General features: G+C 37.6%; 1 protein-coding gene across 2 annotated transcripts; it reads left to right on the top strand.

The window, feature by feature from the left end:
* Positions 1-354: 354 nt before the first annotated feature.
* LOC145980770 (uncharacterized) lies at positions 355-14,163 on the top strand. 2 transcript variants are annotated; one of them, XM_083113839.1, is made up of 3 exons: positions 355-402; positions 9,782-10,606; positions 14,063-14,163. In XM_083113839.1, the coding sequence occupies exons 1-2, from the start codon at positions 391-393 to the stop codon at positions 10,577-10,579; spliced, it is 810 nt and encodes a 269-aa protein (XP_082969965.1). In that variant the 5' UTR covers positions 355-390; the 3' UTR covers positions 10,580-10,606; positions 14,063-14,163. The 2 variants fall into 2 exon arrangements, with proteins under 2 accessions (XP_082969965.1, XP_082969966.1); XM_083113840.1 differs by lacking the exon at positions 14,063-14,163 and adding an exon at positions 11,655-11,756.
* The last annotated feature ends 4,445 nt before the right edge of the window (positions 14,164-18,608 follow it).

Here is an 18,608-nt window from a genome sequence, read left to right as displayed (position 1 = left end):
TATTCACAAACTGATCCGAGCATACCGAGAAAAAAAGTAGAGAAACAAACCCGAGACTGTGATATATCTTCAAGGTTAGGAGAACAAAACATAAATTACAACACCATTTTGCGAAACCGGGCATTGGATTGCAATGTGACGTCATTCTTTTTCTTGTCAAAGGGGTGTAACGCTGCGGGTGAGCTGTTGCCTTTGGTGGTTTTGATCCTAAATGCCAGGTTCGTGAATAGTGACCTCTCTTGGACGATTCATTCGAAATCCTTTCTCTCGGCTACTGGGTGGGTCCGAGGCAGGGAAAGGCCCAAGCTCTATATATACTCTAAGTGATGACTGTCACAGTACTAGTATCATCAAGTTTGTTCAGCAGTTACCAAGAGAACAGCAGCCGTCATGAAGTGCCTGGTAAGTGGTGCTACTGCTTCGTGAGTTGCCACGAGGTTGGCCCTGAGGGATCAAATACAAGGAAGAGTGAAATGAAAACCATTGTTTCTTATCTGGTAGCTTTCTGTATGTAGAGTAGCACAAGCTTGCTACATTTTAGCACAGACCTATTGCTGATCTACACATATTTTCAAGTTTGAGTTAGTGCCGGTTAAGAAGAATAAGTCTTTGGGGTCCACGTGCTCACTTGTGAGCCACTGCAAAGGCCTTTCCACCCATCTTGCTGAGAGCTGAGGACATTGACGAACTTTCTCCTCCATTAGTAAACTTGCTGGTAGATATTGAATTTTCATTTGCCGAGAAATTTCTGTAAGTTCTAGGCTGACAGAGGGCAAGTGGTGTAAGTGTGTACAGGAGGCGCCATCTTTGAATGACAAAAGTGGCGTTTTGAAGCTCACGTGATTAGTGTTGCAGCCTTGAGGTCGTTTTGTAAATAACAGTTGACACCTCATGTAAATTTGTGCTGTATACACTCAGTGATGTGCGTCTACGCGTAAACAACGATAGTCTACATTCTACACGTAGACTATTTTATACACGTAGATGACGTAATCTATGTAAACAACATGGCGAAAGGTGATAACTTAGGAAAGGGCGCCGTGGAATTAAATTAAAATTATACTGCGTATCACTTGCTGAAGTGTGAGAAGAACTTTTCATACTCTTTCTTCCAAATTCGAACAATTTCTCACCTAGGAAGAAACCTAATATAGGAAATATTCTTGTGCTTTGTGGGGAAAAGACCACTCTTGCCTCACGACTGCCATCTGTTGCTGTTTTTTGCATACTATTTATCTTCCATAGTTGATAATAGAAGAGAAGAGAAATTTTGTTGTAAATGGGATTCTTTTCATTTCGTTAAGAACCAATATAGTTGAAAATGTCACTTTCCTGTCATGAAACCCTTCAAAATTAATTTTCATTCATTTTAGATTGTCTACGTAGTCTATGTAAACTACAACCCAATGTAATCTACACGTAGATTACGTGTAGACAACGCATGTAGACGTAAACTTATAGTCTACGGCACATCACTGTATACAGTTTGCTCTACATTTTTTATTGCACTTTTAAGGTTTTCTCTTGATTCTTGTAATATGTGTGTGAGGTGTTATTGTTATTGTGTGTTACAGGTTTCTTACATAGACTCTTTGACCTCAGTATAGTCTAGAAGTTTTACCAAGAATGTTAGTGGAGGTGTTATGGTAAATTGAGAACCAAATTGACCATATATTTGGATTTTGTGAATACTTTTAGGGGTGTTGAACAAATGTTGAGGGGTGTTGGGAAGTTTGGATATATCACTGACTCAAAACCTGATCATTGGAGACTTACATTCTCTCAGGGAACTGTGGAGCAAGGCCATACATAAAGGTAGGGAAGGAGACAAAGCGAGTGGGCGGAGCAAAGCAGTGCGCTCTGCTGCAAACGGCTGCAGACGCGTTTTCCTCTCCATGCACTCACCTCCACTCTCTCGCGTTCATTGGTGGAGCCATCTCGAGTCACTACTTGCGCAGAGACTTGTTTTCGTTCTCTTGCTCCAGATATTCCCTGGACAGAGCAGCGTTTCAGTTCATAAGTATCATATACGTAGGGCTACCAGATCAATACATGCGAAAAGAACGATGATATTACGTTTACACGGTAAAGGAAACTCCATTTTTTTTAGCTCAATTAAATCAAAACTGTTGTTGATTTGTTGTTTTAAAAGTCCACTTTATGCACAGTAAGGCTAATCGGGACTACAGTTTAAAGTGGGATCCGAACCACTAAGTGCCTCTACCGGGAATCGAACCCGGGACCCCTTGATTACAAAGCGACGACGCTACCACTGCGCCATCGGGGAGGCCCAAATTAAAATTGTGGCAGACAATTTTCGTGTACGTATTTTTGAACTTAACGACCATGCAAGTACAATTACTTAATTACTCTAGAGTTAATATTCATTTCATTTCGGTAAATATGCGATATCGCCGGAACACCTCTCACTCGTTTATTTCGTTAATTTTAGCATTGATACTTACCTATTCTGCATTGCGGAAGATTCTTTAAGGTGAAGTTATGCCTTTTTCCATAAAAATAACTTTTCATATTACGAGTCATTATTTGTATTCCTTGTTCCGCTTGGGTTACAGACAATATGGCGTGCACGCGCCGTGCTTGTGTTTTGTCGATTTGGAGTGGGTATGCAGTGTTTCAACCTTCTTCACCGAAAAATACCTACTTCCGTGTTCATTTTGTCATCACAAACCATTGACTGATAGCCCCAAAAACCATTCACGATAGCCCCACGGACCATTTCCGGCAAGGTTAGGTTAGGCTGGGTTGGGTTAGGTAAGCATAGTAAAAAAAAAATTCTCGTAAGAAAAAGGAACGTTTGGAAACACTGGCGAGACCGCGTGACTTTCGACGCTCGCGCCATCTGCAGGTACATAATGGAAACAACGGCATAAAGTCAGAAAATGCAAGTTCCTTACATACAAAGTGATTATTTCTCATTCTGCGGTGAAGTTTTCAGTTTTCGCGAAAGAAAATACCTCCAAGAACTTCGACAATGCTACAGAAACTGATTTCAGTAAGTAGTTTCTCCTGTAAATTTGAAGAAATCCGTTCGGGCGATATCGCATATTTACCTTAATTTCAATTATAATTACTCTTGATGATCTTGGCGCAGATAAACTGCTTGTGTTGAGTTCAGATTACCCTGTATTTGAGTATTGAAAATTAAAAAATAATTTTCAACTTCAAATTAAAATGATCGCGTTGGAGATATTCAATTGTACTGACTTGAAAAAAAGTAATCATGTGCTTAATCTGAGCAACACTTACACAGGCATTTTTCAATAAGGAGTCATGCACAATAAAAATGCTAAAAATAATTTACGTTTCTACCTAGAGTCCTACAGCAATGCAATATATTTTCCCTTTTGCAACTTAAATAAAACAGCTGCCATCTCGTAGTAATAATAAAAACATGGCCAACAGATATCCAATGGTTTTCCAAAATTTTACCGTCTGTGTAATCAGTTGTCACTAAACTGAATTTCAGGCTTCTGGTTTCAACATAGACATTTCATTTGTTATAGTTTGCCTTTATCGAACGTAATGAATATCAATTAACAACTCATTACTTCGTTCGCAGTATCTGCTTTTTTATGTATCAAGTCTGATACAGAGTCTGAAGAAGACCTTGCTAGAAGGTTGAAACGTTACGTTTAGTTTATGTTTTTAATAAAATAAATTACTGCCTTGGTCAGCATATTTAGTTTTTCATAATCATGGAAACAAGGCTCAATGCTGCTTTTTTAGTATAAAGTTCAGAGTCGTAGCTGGTGGCGGAGTTGGTCCTGGGCGCCGAACGATCTAAATGAAAACAAAAATGTAAAAGAGAATGCCATGGAGCCCTATGAAATTTTTGGTGCCATATTAAATCAATATTTTTTTTCAGTTTGCAAAAATTTGGATCTAAAAATTTGCTTGCTCGCTTCGCTCGTACGTTTCTCTTTTTTTCTGCAATGCATTGTAAATTACCAGACAGAGAAGTTATGACTACTAAGTACTTCTGACTCTTGCTGCTAAACAGGTTTGTCTTAAATGAATGAAAACAATTGTTTGGAGGAAAAGGAGCGCCGCACATTTCAGAGGCAATTTCTTTATTCGTTATGGTGCCTCTAATCAGAGAGGCTGGGCACGCCTATACTATAAAGGTAGTTCTTTAATGTACTTGATTGAATAAGAAGTGATAGAAAATACATTTAGTGGGTTGAGGAAAGTTTCTAGCCTTGTTATAATAAAATGAATATAGATGGGGGTAGTTCTCTGGCTCTATTTATTTCAATGTTAACACCTTATATATGCAATATGAAGATCTCATCCACAGGTAAATAAGTCGTTAGCAGAAAAGGATTAACTTTGTAAGGGTGCAGAATGAAATTTAGGGGGTGCTATATTGAAAATAAAGAACAAAAATGGAACGTGCATGTATGATTTAGCCACTACATCAAATGACAATCAACTTTTAGTAGAGACATGAAAATATGCCAATTATATGACTTGATTCATTTGTGCTTGCATGCTTTGCCCACAATATGAACAAAGAAGTAAATGTGGCTTTCCTTTCAGATAGTATCAATGACTGGCTGTAACAGTAGTCTCTCTTCAATACTCAATACTATACGCTCATGACGACATGGTTTTTGTAAGTCGTAACGAAATAACACTAAAACAGAAAGAAGTGGTTTGGTTGAAATAACAACACACGTTTGATTAAGTTATTTCGTAACTGTGAACAATAAACACAGAACAATTTACTAAAGTTGGTAATTTTGAACAAAATCTTTGGTAACAACAAGCACTACAAGCACTTGTGCTAGATTACTTAAAATCATATCGCTTGTTGGTGTGACGGTCCTGTGGATTCGCACAATATAACGGGTGATTTTTTTTAACCTGAATCAATTGAATATCTTGATAAAAAATCATCCTACAAAGAAATGTTCGAAATAAAAAGTTGATAGTTTGGAGGGGGAAGTTTAGTGGTGCAACAAAACAACACCCCTTCCCCCTCTTGTACGTGGGACGGGGGGCAACTTTGAAATTTCAAATAGAAACCCCTATTTTTTTATTACAGATTCGGATTTTACGGAAAAAAATACATAAGTTTTGTCTGAAACATTTTTTTCGATTTTTGATAGATGACGCTATAATCGACAAATTTTCATTTCTTGAATGTTTACACTTTAAAACCAATGTATTTCATTTCGCAATTCATTTAAATTCAAAAAATAAAACATTCTCGTGCATGAACTTTGTACTAATTCTTGACAAATCTTTTGAGATTTCATTAAGCTGGTAATTCGCCTATTTACAACATTTAAAAGTTAGATTCAATATTTGTTTAATTTTTTTTATTGTTGTGTCAAAGATGCTTAACAAAGCTACAACAGAAAAATAAAATAAAAAAATAAAACAATTTCAAGAAACAGTTGCTTTTTAGACTTTTCCTGTTAAATCATTGTTTGTTTTTCATTGTTTTTTAGATCACAAGAATGCTCCGAGCGATTGATTTGACTAAGCTGTTGATACTTTTTAATATCAATGGATGTATTAACTGTAGAATAGAAAATTGAAATGGTTTTCGTGTATGGAGAATCTGGCAGGAATCTCCGTCAAGCTGTCGTTGTTTATGCTGAGCGTTTTCCAGGCAGGGTGCGTTCTTTCGCTTCGTTTCAACGTACAGTCAATCAATTTACTACTGAAGGAAGTGTTAAACCTAAACAAAGGAATTTGTTTTACAACAATTTCAAGTCCTGGAACAAAAATGTTTTATTTTTTGAATTTAAATGAATTGCGAAATGAAATACATTGGTTTTAAAGTGTAAACATTCAAGAAATGAAAATTTGTCGATTATAGCGCCATCTATCAAAAATCGAAAAAAAATGTTTCAGACAAAACTTATGTATTTTTTCCGTAAAATCCGAATCTGTAATAAAAAATAGGGGTTTCTATTTGAAATTTCAAAGTTGCCCCCCGCCCCACCTACAAGAGGGGGAGGGGGTGTTCTTTTGTTGCACCACTAAACTTCCCCCTCCAAACTATCAACATTTTTTTGTAGGATGATTTTTTTCAAGTTATTCAAATGATTCAGGTTAAAAAAATCACCCAGTATGTTTATTAAAATTATTATTTTCATATTATAAAAGTTACTTTCTATTTACGGTTAAATAAGTATAGTAATTACTTTGTACACTTTAATTATGTTTTATGTTATTCATTTGCGCTAAACTCTGTACAAATGGTTTAATATTTGGAATTCTGACGTTACTATAGCAACCAAAATCAATAGTCATGTTATAGCAAAGGATGTAATGAAATCGGAATTCAGGCAATAGTGAACTGCTTAGTTATTTTACTAAAACATAAACCCACAGAAGTTGTATCTTCACCTTCGTGTTATATTTAGAAATATTTATGAACTAATTCTAATTGTGTAAAATGATTAAGCACCCCTTCGCACCCGCCCACCTTGCCACCGCCCTGGTCGTTAGGTTTCATACTGTATCATTCAGCGTATCACTCACAGTTTCGTAAGCGTATACCGCTAAGCGAAGTAGGTTCAAGCAAAAACTTGGTGAATGTGTTCGATAAATACTTAAATTAGGAGGCACAGGCCAAATTTATTGTAAAAAAAATTCTATGGGTAGCTTAACTTGGTATCATTTTTAAAACATACTCTGGTCGCTAATGTTAAAGATCGCCGTATAACAAGCTCATACAGTAAACTATAAACTTCAAAAAATTCAGAACTTGTATACGTTTCCTATTTAATCTAAAAAGAAAAGAACACAACACGTATTTCCGTATTTAAAGAAACTTTCTTGGCTAAACATCAACAGCAGAATATAATACTTAACACTCACCTTGATGCACAAAATTCCAAAATACTTAAAACCGCTTTAGACGAAAGCATATTTCTTAACATTTATGCCATGACCAAGAAGCTACCGTGTAAAGTGAGAAATCTTATGGCATTTCAGATGCCATGGCATATTTCATGGCATTTCTCAAGGATAGGCTCGGTCCGTAGCACTTTTCGTAGCGTAACCAATCAGAAGCGACCTCTAGGTCACGAGTGCAGTTGTAATGGCGGCCGCGTGAGATGTAAACAATGTATCACTTCCCATTTTTAAAAGCCGATAACTATTGAACCGAGAGGAATAACGTTTCGTATAAAACGTTATTAGGTACAAAAGCAATGGCACTGCTTAAATACATACCTTACAACGTTTACTGTACACGTATGGAAGAATATTTTAGTTGTTTCAAATGTAAACACCGTGCACTCAGCATACATGGTGTAACTCTACGTGCCTTTCATGCTGTATATATTATATTGTAATCGCAAGAGCTAGCCGAAAAGTTACATGAAATGCTTGCGTTTAAAATACTATCTGTTATAAGATTTTTGGAAACCTTTACATAGCATTTATGCTAGCAAAAATGCTAAAGAAAATGCTTTCGTCTAAGCCGGCCTTATCCGAAAAGATCTGTTCTCTTAGAACATGGATCGAACATGATATCAGCAAGAAACACAATCTAAAAATCAATCCCCAAACTTAAAACCTCCACCAATAACAAATAAGATAATGGAACAAACTGTCTGCATCATTGATTAACATTATTTGCCATCACAATTTTAAGAAATAACTAAATAACTTACTATTGTCCCAACAACTACACTAACCTACATCAATCTTAATATGGAGGCACATAGTGGTTCGGATACCACTTTAAAATATAGGTCCAGTCCCGATTAGCCTTACTGTACATAAAGTGGACTTAAAACGCCAAATCAATCAATCAATCAAATCAATCTTAATAATTGCATCTGCACTTACACATCATAATCCCACAATGTGTCTGATACCAGTGGCGTAGCAAGGTGTGGGCGAAGTGGGCGAACGCCAGGGGTCCCGCGTCCCATTTGGTTGATACGAAAAATGTAATAAATGTAAGTGAGAAAAATACATGGAAGAGAGAAATTTTTGTGGCAATAAAATTAAAACATTCCGGTTTCATATCTGGCTTTAAATTGTAGTTTAACGTTATAATTTGACTGAATACGTCAAATCAGAGCCGTAAAGTGCAGACGGGCTGAACCCTAAGTCTAAGGGGACCCCAAAAAAGTAAAATCATTGTGGTATTTCTCATGTGAAACATTTAGGCAAAAATTCACGATAACTTGCGTGGACATTTTTATCCGTGTATTATATTCTTGAATAAAAACTGCTCTGTCTTGCCCACTTTCAATTTTAATATTTTAACAATAAAGCATTTATAACTGTCATGGAGCAAGGTTGATTGATTGATTAATTTTGTGTTTTAAGTCCACTTTGTGCACAGTAAGGCTAATCGGGACTAGACCTACAGTTTAAAGTGGGATCCGAGCCAATACGTGCCACCACCGGGTATCGATCCCGGGACCCCTTGATTACAAGGCTACGACGCTACTACTGCGCCATCGGAGAGGCCCATTCGGAGCAAGGTGTGAGGCATTTAACATTTGTTGACATTGAAATCGATTGTGTCGAAGAGCCAGCCTGGTAGGTAGATATTTTGGCAGGGTTGTGGTTTAACGCCCCCCCTCTATCCCGCTCTACTTGCATTTCTGATTTTAAAGAATATTTCAGTTATGTTTAGTGCCAGCAGAATATACAAGAATATACCTATGCCAAGTGTCAATTTCTTCGTCGCATATTAAATATAATTTTCGTCAGTAATTTATCATTATTATTAGTATTTAAATATTATATTTTGCTGACGTATCCTTTAAGATTTTTTATCGGGCTCCCCGATGGTGTAGTGGTAGCGTTCTCGCCTTGTAATCAAGGAGTCCCGGGTTCGATACCCGGTGGAGTCATATAGTGGTTCGGATCCCACTTTTAACTGTAGGTCCAGTCCCGATTAGCCTTGCTGTCCATAATGTAGACTTAAAACACCAAATCAAACAAGATTTTATATCGATTCACGTTTGTATCGATTCTAATCTCGCCCAGGGCCTCGCAATATGTTGCTACGCCATTGTCTGACACATTTCAATTATTAATAAATTTGAAACTGAGAAAGATAAAAATAATCTGTTGGAATTGATAGATAGATAAACTCAAAAAGTTTTATGTCATCTATCAGTACACTTCTATACACACTACTTTTGTCGCACGGAGAATGTCAAGAAGACAATCGATTTTTTCCCCACGTTCGGGTCAGCCATCCACAGTGGCTATTGCGTTGTTTATTCTGGCTTTCAGATCATCACTTTTGTAAGGTTCGTCATCACTGTGTGTCGTGTTTTGAACGAACGCTTTCCGGGAAGATGGACTTTTACTTGGTGGTCCGATTCCTTGGCCCCGAAGGTCATCCATCATAACACCATTGGATTCCTCTTCTCTGGGAACATGTGGCAGACATTGTTTAAGGCAAAATTGTGACAAAAGGAGCAAATGTAGAACTGTACTGATACAGGATATAAAAGTTTCCGATTTGATCTCTTTATCATTGCCAATAGTTTATTTGTGTCTTTATTAGTTTCTAATTTATTAATAATTTAAATGTGTCAGACACTTTGTGAACACCCTGTATTATTCCATTATTGTATAATCTTCATTGTATTATCATGATCATTATTTTTTTCCCTTTCCTTGTTTTTATTAATTCATTGACAATGATTGGTTGCAAGAACTGCCCATGAGGCAGAAACACCCCTGCTTAAATAAAGACTATTCTATTCTTTTCTACTCAGCTTTACACAGTCCGTAAACTTTCTTGTCTCTCTCCTTGCAGTCAGTCATTGTTTTGGTCCTGGCCATCGGCGCCTTCGCCGAAGAGATGAAGGAAGCCGAACAATCCAAGGAAAAGAGGGGAGCCCTGGGCGTGGGCTACGGTTACGCAGGAACCGGACTGGGCTATGGTGCCGCAGTCGCAGCTCCAGCAATCGGCTACGGCGCTCACGTCGCCGCGGCAGTGCCAGCAGTAGCCAAGGTCGGTTACGGTCTCGGTTACGGCGCTGCTGTAGCCGCTCCAGTAGCCAAGGTCGGTTACGGACTTGGATACGGTCACGGTCTCGGCTACGGCGCTGCTGTAGCTGCTCCAGTAGCTAAGGTCGGTTACGGACTTGGATACGGTCACGGTCTCGGCTACGGCGCTGCTGTAGCCGCTCCAGTAGCCAAGGTCGGTTACGGTCTTGGATACGGTCACGGTCTAGGCTACGGCGCTGCTGTAGCCGCTCCAGTAGCCAAGGTCGGTTACGGTCTTGGATACGGTCACGGCTACGGTGCTGCTGTAGCCGCTCCTGTAGCCAAGGTCGGTTACGGTCTTGGATACGGTCACGGTCTCGGCTTCGGCGCTGCTGTAGCCGCTCCAGTAGCCAAGGTAGGATACGCCGCAGCTCCATTGGCAGCTGGCTACGGTGTTAGCTACGCTAACGCCTACAGCACACCAGTGGCTAAGGTCGGAGTTGCCGCTCCGGTCGCAGGTTACGCCGCTGCTGCACCCTTCAACCCTGGTTTTGGATTTGGCTACAGTGCTCCTGCAGTTGCAAAGGTTGGCTACGCTGCACCAGTTGCCGCTTACCACGGTTAAATACAGGAAGACTGACGCATATTATAGGTAATTCATTTTCTTCTTTTAGTGTAAATATTTTGGTTAGAATCTTACGAAATGAATGTTCAATTTTAAAATATGCAGATTTCCATTGTGCCATATAACAATACAAGACTACCATGTATACAAGGGAACCACATAATAGTCTGAAGGGAGTAATGTTTGTGTATATATAATGCCCTGTTTTTGTATCTTGTTACTTTTGTACTTGATACAGAGTCTGAAGAAGACCTTGCTAGAAGGTTGAAACGTTACGTTTAGTTTATGTTTTTAACAAAATAAATTACTGCCTTGGTCAGCATATTTAGTTTTCACAATCATGGAAACAAGGCTTAATGGTGTTATAAATAAAACTTTTATATTACTTAGCATCGCTTCTCTGCGACTTTTGGCTAATCGTGACGATGATGAGTTATGATATGATGAAATTGATGAAGGGGCATTCATAAGGAAGCCCAGCCCAGGTTTCGAATCGGGAACCCCTGCCGTCGATATCGCGCTGTGCTAACCACTCCGCCACGGAGATCGGCGACTTCTGTTTTAGCTACTTTTTCTTACAAGGGAACTGAGAGTTGTCGCGCAATTCGGATTTCTATGTAGTGTGTTGGATAGGCAATATCCTATATATATATATATATATATATATATATATATATATATATATATATATATATATATAAACACATAGTATTGGCCATATAATTAGAATCATTAAATGAAAAAATGAAACACAGATTAACTAACTTTAAGTAAAAGAATTTGACAGATATCATGATTTATGATACACATTGCATTGTTATACACCACAAGTACTGTCAGTACTTCGTATGACCACCTTTTGGCTCTTTTCGCGATCACTTTAATCACTGCTTCTATGCGATTCCTTTATCATTCTTATTTCTAAACTTCAAACCACATGGTTTATGAAATTACATGTTGCTCCGGAGATACAAATAAAGAACACCCTTACAACAATCAGAATTAATATTACTTCCTTTGTTATAATCAAAAAATAGCGTAAATAACACGATAAACAATGTACGTATTGTTCCAGGCATTTTTTGCGAATATGGAAAGAGACGTGCTGCCATCTTGGAACTTGGAACTATTCTTGGAACACAGTAACAGGAAGGATTGTGGAAAAGATTATATCGAAGCAGACAAACAGTTTAATCCCATAAAGGGTTTTACCAATTGTCAAATATATTTAGTTAGAACACTTCAAAACAAGGAAATGTGCTTCTTTTTTACAATGAGTCCAATAATTTGGCCAGTACTGTATTGATAGCTGCTATGGACAATACGCACGCATATGAGCCTCTGTATTAGTGACAAGCAGTGATGTGCGTCTACGCGTAAACAACGATAGTCTACATTCTACACGTAGACTACTTTATACACGTAGATTACGTAATCTATGTAAACAACATGGCGAAAGGTGATAACTTAGCAAAGGGCTCCGTGGAATTAAAAGAAAATTATACTGCGTATCAGTTGCTAATGTGTGAGAAGAACCTTTCATACTCTTCCTTCCAAATTCGAAGAATTTCTCACCTAGAAAGAAACCTAATTTAGGATATATTCTAGTGTTTTATGGAATAAAGACTAATTTTGCCTCACGACTGCCATCTGTTGTTTCTTTTTCATACTATATATCTTCTTCCATAGTTGATAATAGAAGAGAAGATAAATTTTGTTGTAAATAGGATTCTTTTAATTTCCTTAGGAACCAATATAGTTGAAAATGTCATTTTTTTTCATGAAACCCTTCAAAATTACTTTTAATGCACTTTAGATTGTCTACGTAATCTATGTAAACTACAACCCAATGTAATCTACGCGTAGATTACGTGTAGACAACGCATGTAGACGTAAACGTATAGTCTACGGCACATCACTGGTGACAAGATATGATTTGCCTATATATAGATCAGGCTATCTGCTGAATGTTTTAGACAGACACGAAAATGGATACATTTTTTGCATCGGTGAAGCAGTTTTCAAGGAATTTTGTTCTATCTAGTTTCATTGTCGAAATCACTAGCCCCGTCCAGTTCGCTGCACATTTTGATAGTAGGTGTGATGCAGGTGTATTCCGGTGTCAGACAGATGCAAGGAAATGACGTTCAACCAATAGCGGTGTTCAAGTTCAGAAGATTCAACAAATGCCTGTCTGCTGCTTGAAACGTTCATTTGATTAGTTAGCACGGAGCACGTGACCATACACCACACATTACACCGCTCCAGAACGTAGTGTGAACGGTGCAGGCACCAAATCAACGAGGTATACAAGTTGGTGTTACACCAGAGAGAGTCAAAAAAGTGCAACGAACTAGAGGGAGCTAGTGTGTGTAATACTCATACCAGCTCGCGCTAACTACAACAGCTAACGGAAAGAGTTTCTTGTCCTCCCCCGAAATCCTATGTTCACGCCTCCCCTGTCCCTCCGCCACCTACGTCTATACAACATTAAGTTGAACCACACGTCACATGTTCTACAACACAACTAAACTGGTTTTGTTCAAATGTCAGACACAACCACATGTCACATGAGCCTTTCGTTGTTAGTTACTTTACTTAAACATATACTATTACTTTTAAAAGTAGGCTATGCATCTGTAGCTTTATAAACATATACGAGGGGATGCTGAAAAGTTCTTAGCCCGACGTAGAAGGAATGCACTTGGAATAATGAAACTTCATAGTTACTCAACATGTTCCCCTCGAAGCTCAATGCACTTTCTGGCCCGGTGCTCCAACCTTTGCAAACCACTTTAAAAAAAATTCTGAAGTTTTCTCCTCGCACCAAAGGCAAAATGGTGTCCCTTCAGGTGTTTCTTGAGCTGAGGAAAGAGAAAATAATCCGATGGAGCCAGATCGGGGAAATAGGGTGGATGATCAAGACAGTACAATATCTGCTCGACGGGCTGGTGCATTGTCATGGAGAAACAGACATGGTCACTTAAAAACCTGAAATAACAAGAAAGCCTGTCAATTATGCAATGCCTTTTGGTGTATGTATGTACAAGGATATGTACTTTCAAGACATAATGTGACCTTCCTCTAAACAGTTTGGGAACTTGATCGGGGTACGAACGTTTAAGCATCCCCTCGTATGTTCATAGCACTTTTGCATAATTTATTGATAGATGGCCTACAAAAAGATAATATATTACTAACAAATATTTATGTGATTAGAATCCTAAGTTTGTAAAAAGTAATGCAGAATTTGATACACATCTTGGTCAGAAACATACGCGTATAACGCATTTCAGAAATATCCTCTATTTTTTATTTAAAATAGTAGCTTAGACTGTAACTTTCGCCTATGAGTATTTAGTTTCTTTCTTGTTATGAGTCTTGATTATGACTGCATTACAATATTAATATTTAATTTTTTTCCAGTCTTGTAGTATTAGAGTATAATGGTACTAATAACAATAATTTCCATTTATTTTGCAGAATCGGTTGCAAAGCATCACTTCAAGCTATATGCAAAATATCTGTTCAACGTCATTACCGACTAGTTTGTACATAGTTTCTTCTTAACGTGTATCTATTTAAGCATCAATAAAATGTAAGTTATTTTATTTTACTAACAAAAGACTTTCATTATACATACAATCAGAAAGGGTTTAACACGGTTATTGGCATAAACAATGTGTGCGTCTTGAAAAGATCATGCAATGATGTTGCAGTATGGATGGACTTGGAAAAAAATTTCTTCCACAGGTTTTTTTAGATCATGATGCTACTCGTCACCAAATTTCTCTACAAGCCGTGATTCTAAAGCGTGGCTTCAATTCGAGATCCACATAGAAGTCTGTAAAAACTTGAAATGGGTGACGATCAGTGGCGGCGTTTGGGTTCCAAAACTGGGGGTGGGGGGGGGCAAAGTTCCAAAACTAGGGAGGGGCAAACTAGGGAACTTCCCTTGACAGATACACATAGAACTCAAAGTGTGTCAATTGACACAAAAAAGTGCATCATTTTTTTGACTCCAATGACACATTAAAAATGCATTAAACCGAAAGATTCACCTAAATGCATCAAAATAAATGTGTCAAATGATTTACTAAAATGCATCAAACTGAAAGATGAACCTAAATGCATCAAAATAAATGTGTCAAATGACACATTAAAGTGGATATTTCGTTTGATGCACCAAAACGTGTCGTTGGAGTCAAAAAATTTGATGCACTTTTAGTGTGTAGAGTGACACGTTCAAATGCGTCAATTTTTTTCCTTTTCTTGCTCATGGGGGTTGCATACCTGCAAGGGAAACGTTCCAATACATTTCTCTACTGTAAAAAATATTGCACTTTACAAACACTTTCTTGAAGTACTTCACATTTAATGTGCTTCAGAAGTGTTGAAATTGCTGAAAAAGTGATAGAGAGGATTATTGTCAATATGAAATATTCTGCAAGTGTGTAAAGTGCATTCTAGAAATTATTAACAATTTTTGATCATTTATAGTATATTTCACACATTTAGAACATGCTGAAAACACTTCTTAGCACACAATGAACAAATTCCTTATTACTGGAAATGTTTAGATGAAGGGATGCTTAGTGTACATTTCTCTAGTGCAAGGGAATTAGTGTGTTAAGCTACACTTAACTAAATATTGGGCTTTTGTTGTTCACATTTTTGCACATATAAACACACTTTTCTGTTTCAAAGTGGCATGGCCTTGTGAGTTCATGGTTATATGTGCAAATATTGAATTGAATATTGAATACATAAAAATAACACTTTCAGAACATACTAAAAATAACTTTTGCACAATATTTATATCTCAACTTCCACGGTAGATAAGTAGTGCAATACATCAAGTTTTAGCATAGTGCGGGAGCAAAAGTTGTAAAAAGTGGGGGGCAACTGCTCCCCCTCGCCCACTGGTGACGACCATAAGCGGATCTAGATTTTTTTTTTTTTTGGAAGAGGCAGAAGCTTACAAGATATAACATTGGAAATATAATGTGGATACTTTTTTTGATAAAGCTTCTCATGTTCGTGTGTGTATATAATATTCACATGAAAATAATTATCTGGATTCGTTTTAAGTTGAGTTTTCCCGCCAGTACAACGAAATAATTTTTATCTCATTGTTTGGTAAAACAAAGTGGAGAATAAACAGAAGCGACGGAAGGAAATTGGAAGTTATTTTATTTAGGAGGACAATACGCCCAACGCACAGACAAAAAATACACATTTTAGTAGTGGCTATTAACTGTGAAATATGCAAGCTTACATATATGATTCATATAATCAATAGAGGGCAGATTAAAACGTTACGATTAAATTACAAACACCCTGTACAAGTAAAAATCTTGTTCAAGATTCAATGTCACAAAAAGAATAGAGATTATCTTTTTTATTAAGAAACATAACTGGGTGGTTTGCCTCTGCGACATTTGAAAACGGACCTAGTGAAAGGATATCAACGCATGCACGTGTTCTGAGATTCAATTTCCATGATTCCGTTCAGGTGGGAAACGGAGGTGCATGGAGCACTTTTTATGCGTTCCTCGCCATAACAGGATTTTCCAGAAGGGGCGGCGGTCTTCGTGCAACTCGTTAGTAAGCGAGGTCAAGGTTTCTGTTACGAAATCTGCTCACTTTTGTGACTGCATTTGACTATTGGCGGCATGCTCGCTTAGTGCAGGGGCTAAAATAGGGCCTTCTGACACTTGAAGAAAATTTAACCAGTACTGGTTCTAAGAGTCAAAATAAGACAAGCAAGAAAATAGTAAAAGAAGAACCGGAGTTCAATCATCAAGACAGAAAACAAGATGAACCCAATGATCTTGTAAATAATCACTAGTTCAACAGGAGACGCCGATTGGTTGAACGCTGGAAGAACCTGGATGAAAGAATAACTGAACATGACAAATAAGCATGATGAACAAACCACTGAGCATAATTAATAACTCTCATAAACAGTAGCGTACGCAGGATTTCATCAAGGGGGGGGGGTTATATCTAAAACTTTCTCCAAATTCACATTACCATTGTTTTATTATACTTTAATTATATAATAATACTCATAATTAATTAATAATACTTATAATTAATTAATTAGTTGAATTACTACTAATAATACTACTAATACCACTACTACTGTTAAGTAGTAGAGATCTACATAAATATAGTATTTATGAAAGCAATAAAACGGAATTAATTTCTAGTAATTCGATTTCTAACAAATTCTAGAGCATTTTTCTTTCTTACGAAATAATTGTCTACTCAACGAGATGAGACATTTTAAGTGTGAAGAAAATCCATAAAAACTAGAAAATATATAAAAATACTTGTAAATTGAAATAATCAAAGTACGGAACTCATCCAAGAAGCTGCGGGGGTCTGGTCAGTAGGGCATCTGACAACCATGCGGAAGATCCGGATTCGATTCCCGGAATTGGTTGGAATTTTTCCGGCTTTGTCGCCGCATAAATATCCCCGATAATTCACATCTGGATTGTCTCACTGTTATTACCAACAAAACATTTTACAATAATTAAGCTTATTGTCGTTTGAATTCAGAAATTCAAACGTGCCGCGGGAAGGTGGACTGGTGACTGAGTTATTCTTGTCGGCCTAGCCTTTGTCTATACATTAGCCGCTTTCAACGAACCAAGAACTTTCTTTAGTTAATGCTCATTGTTTACACAAAAAAATAAATGATCATTGAACAAAACAACTTTTTTGCTCTTTAAAATCATGGTTGCCCTTCTACATTATTTTCAAGAATTCGTGTTTATTTTCAAGGCATTCACTCTTAAAGACGCGTGTTTGGAATGCTGTGCTTTTCTCCGTGCTGCATGGGAATAATAATTAAAATTATATTATTATTATTATTGTTATTAATATTATTATTATTATTAGTAGTAGTAGTAGTACTGTCGCAGGTCCTTGACAGTGATAAATTGGTCATTTTTATTTTTTCCACAGCATTTTTCATAATATTTCAAAAGCTCAAGGGGGGGTTTAAACCCCGTAACCCCCCCTTGCGTACGCCACTGCTCATAAACGAATAACAGAGCATTAAAAATAGCCCTAATGAACGAACAACTGAGCCTCAAAAATAGCCCTAATGAACGAACAACTGAGCCTCAAAAATAGCCCTAATGAACGAACAACTGAGCCTCAAAAATAGCCCTAATGAACGAACAACTGAGCCTCAAAAATAGCACTAATAAACGAACAACTGAACCTCACAAATAGCTCTAATGAACGAACAACAGAGCCTCAAAAATAGCCCTAATAAACGAACAACTGAGCCTCAAAAATAGCACTAATAAACGAACAACTGAGCCTCAAACATAGTCCTAATGAACGAACAACTGAACCTAAATCCCAGGTCTGTATTGTCTCTGCCATACAGAAAAGAAACAGACGAGCATGCACATGCACATAAGTAAACACATGCCTCCAGTTTCTAAGATGGCGGAACTTCCCAAACATTTTGATGGCGGATTCTTAATATTATTCACTATACGATTCCGCAAAATCGAATACAAAAAATATTTGCGTTGCTATTGTTTTTTGTGGATGTGATGTGATCAGCATCACAGTCCGGTCGCCTTACTCCCAAGAACTCATTTATCACAGCCTGATTAAACCACAGAGCCGCTACAATCATAGTCGGGAAAATTCCATATCTAAATCACCAAGCGCAATAATCGAACGCGTGGGAGTCAGAAAAACTACAGACTTTTTTTTTTTTTTTTTTTAAAGAAACCTCTAAGCGGCAGTCTTCCGTCATTCTTTCTTCTCTGTTGCCTTGTATCATTTTTACTCAATCCCCTACTTTCTCATTCGCCTGGATCTCTGACGTCATAACGCGCAGTGCTAACCACTCCGCCACAAACACAACGCGAGATACACTCATTCCCAGGAACCTCTGGAGCAAAGCGAACGAAAACAAGTCCTCTGTGCAAGTATACTTGAGAGGGCTCGAGTGAGAAGGGAAGCGAGTGCACGACGGGTAAACGCTGCAGCT

The sequence above is a fragment of the Lepisma saccharinum genome, chromosome 28 (genome assembly GCF_977018435.1).
Source record: "Lepisma saccharinum chromosome 28, izLepSacc3.1, whole genome shotgun sequence".
Classification (NCBI taxonomy): domain Eukaryota; kingdom Metazoa; phylum Arthropoda; class Insecta; order Zygentoma; family Lepismatidae; genus Lepisma; species Lepisma saccharinum.
Note: the sequence above shows the minus strand (reverse complement) of the source record. Positions and strands in the feature narration are given on the sequence as shown.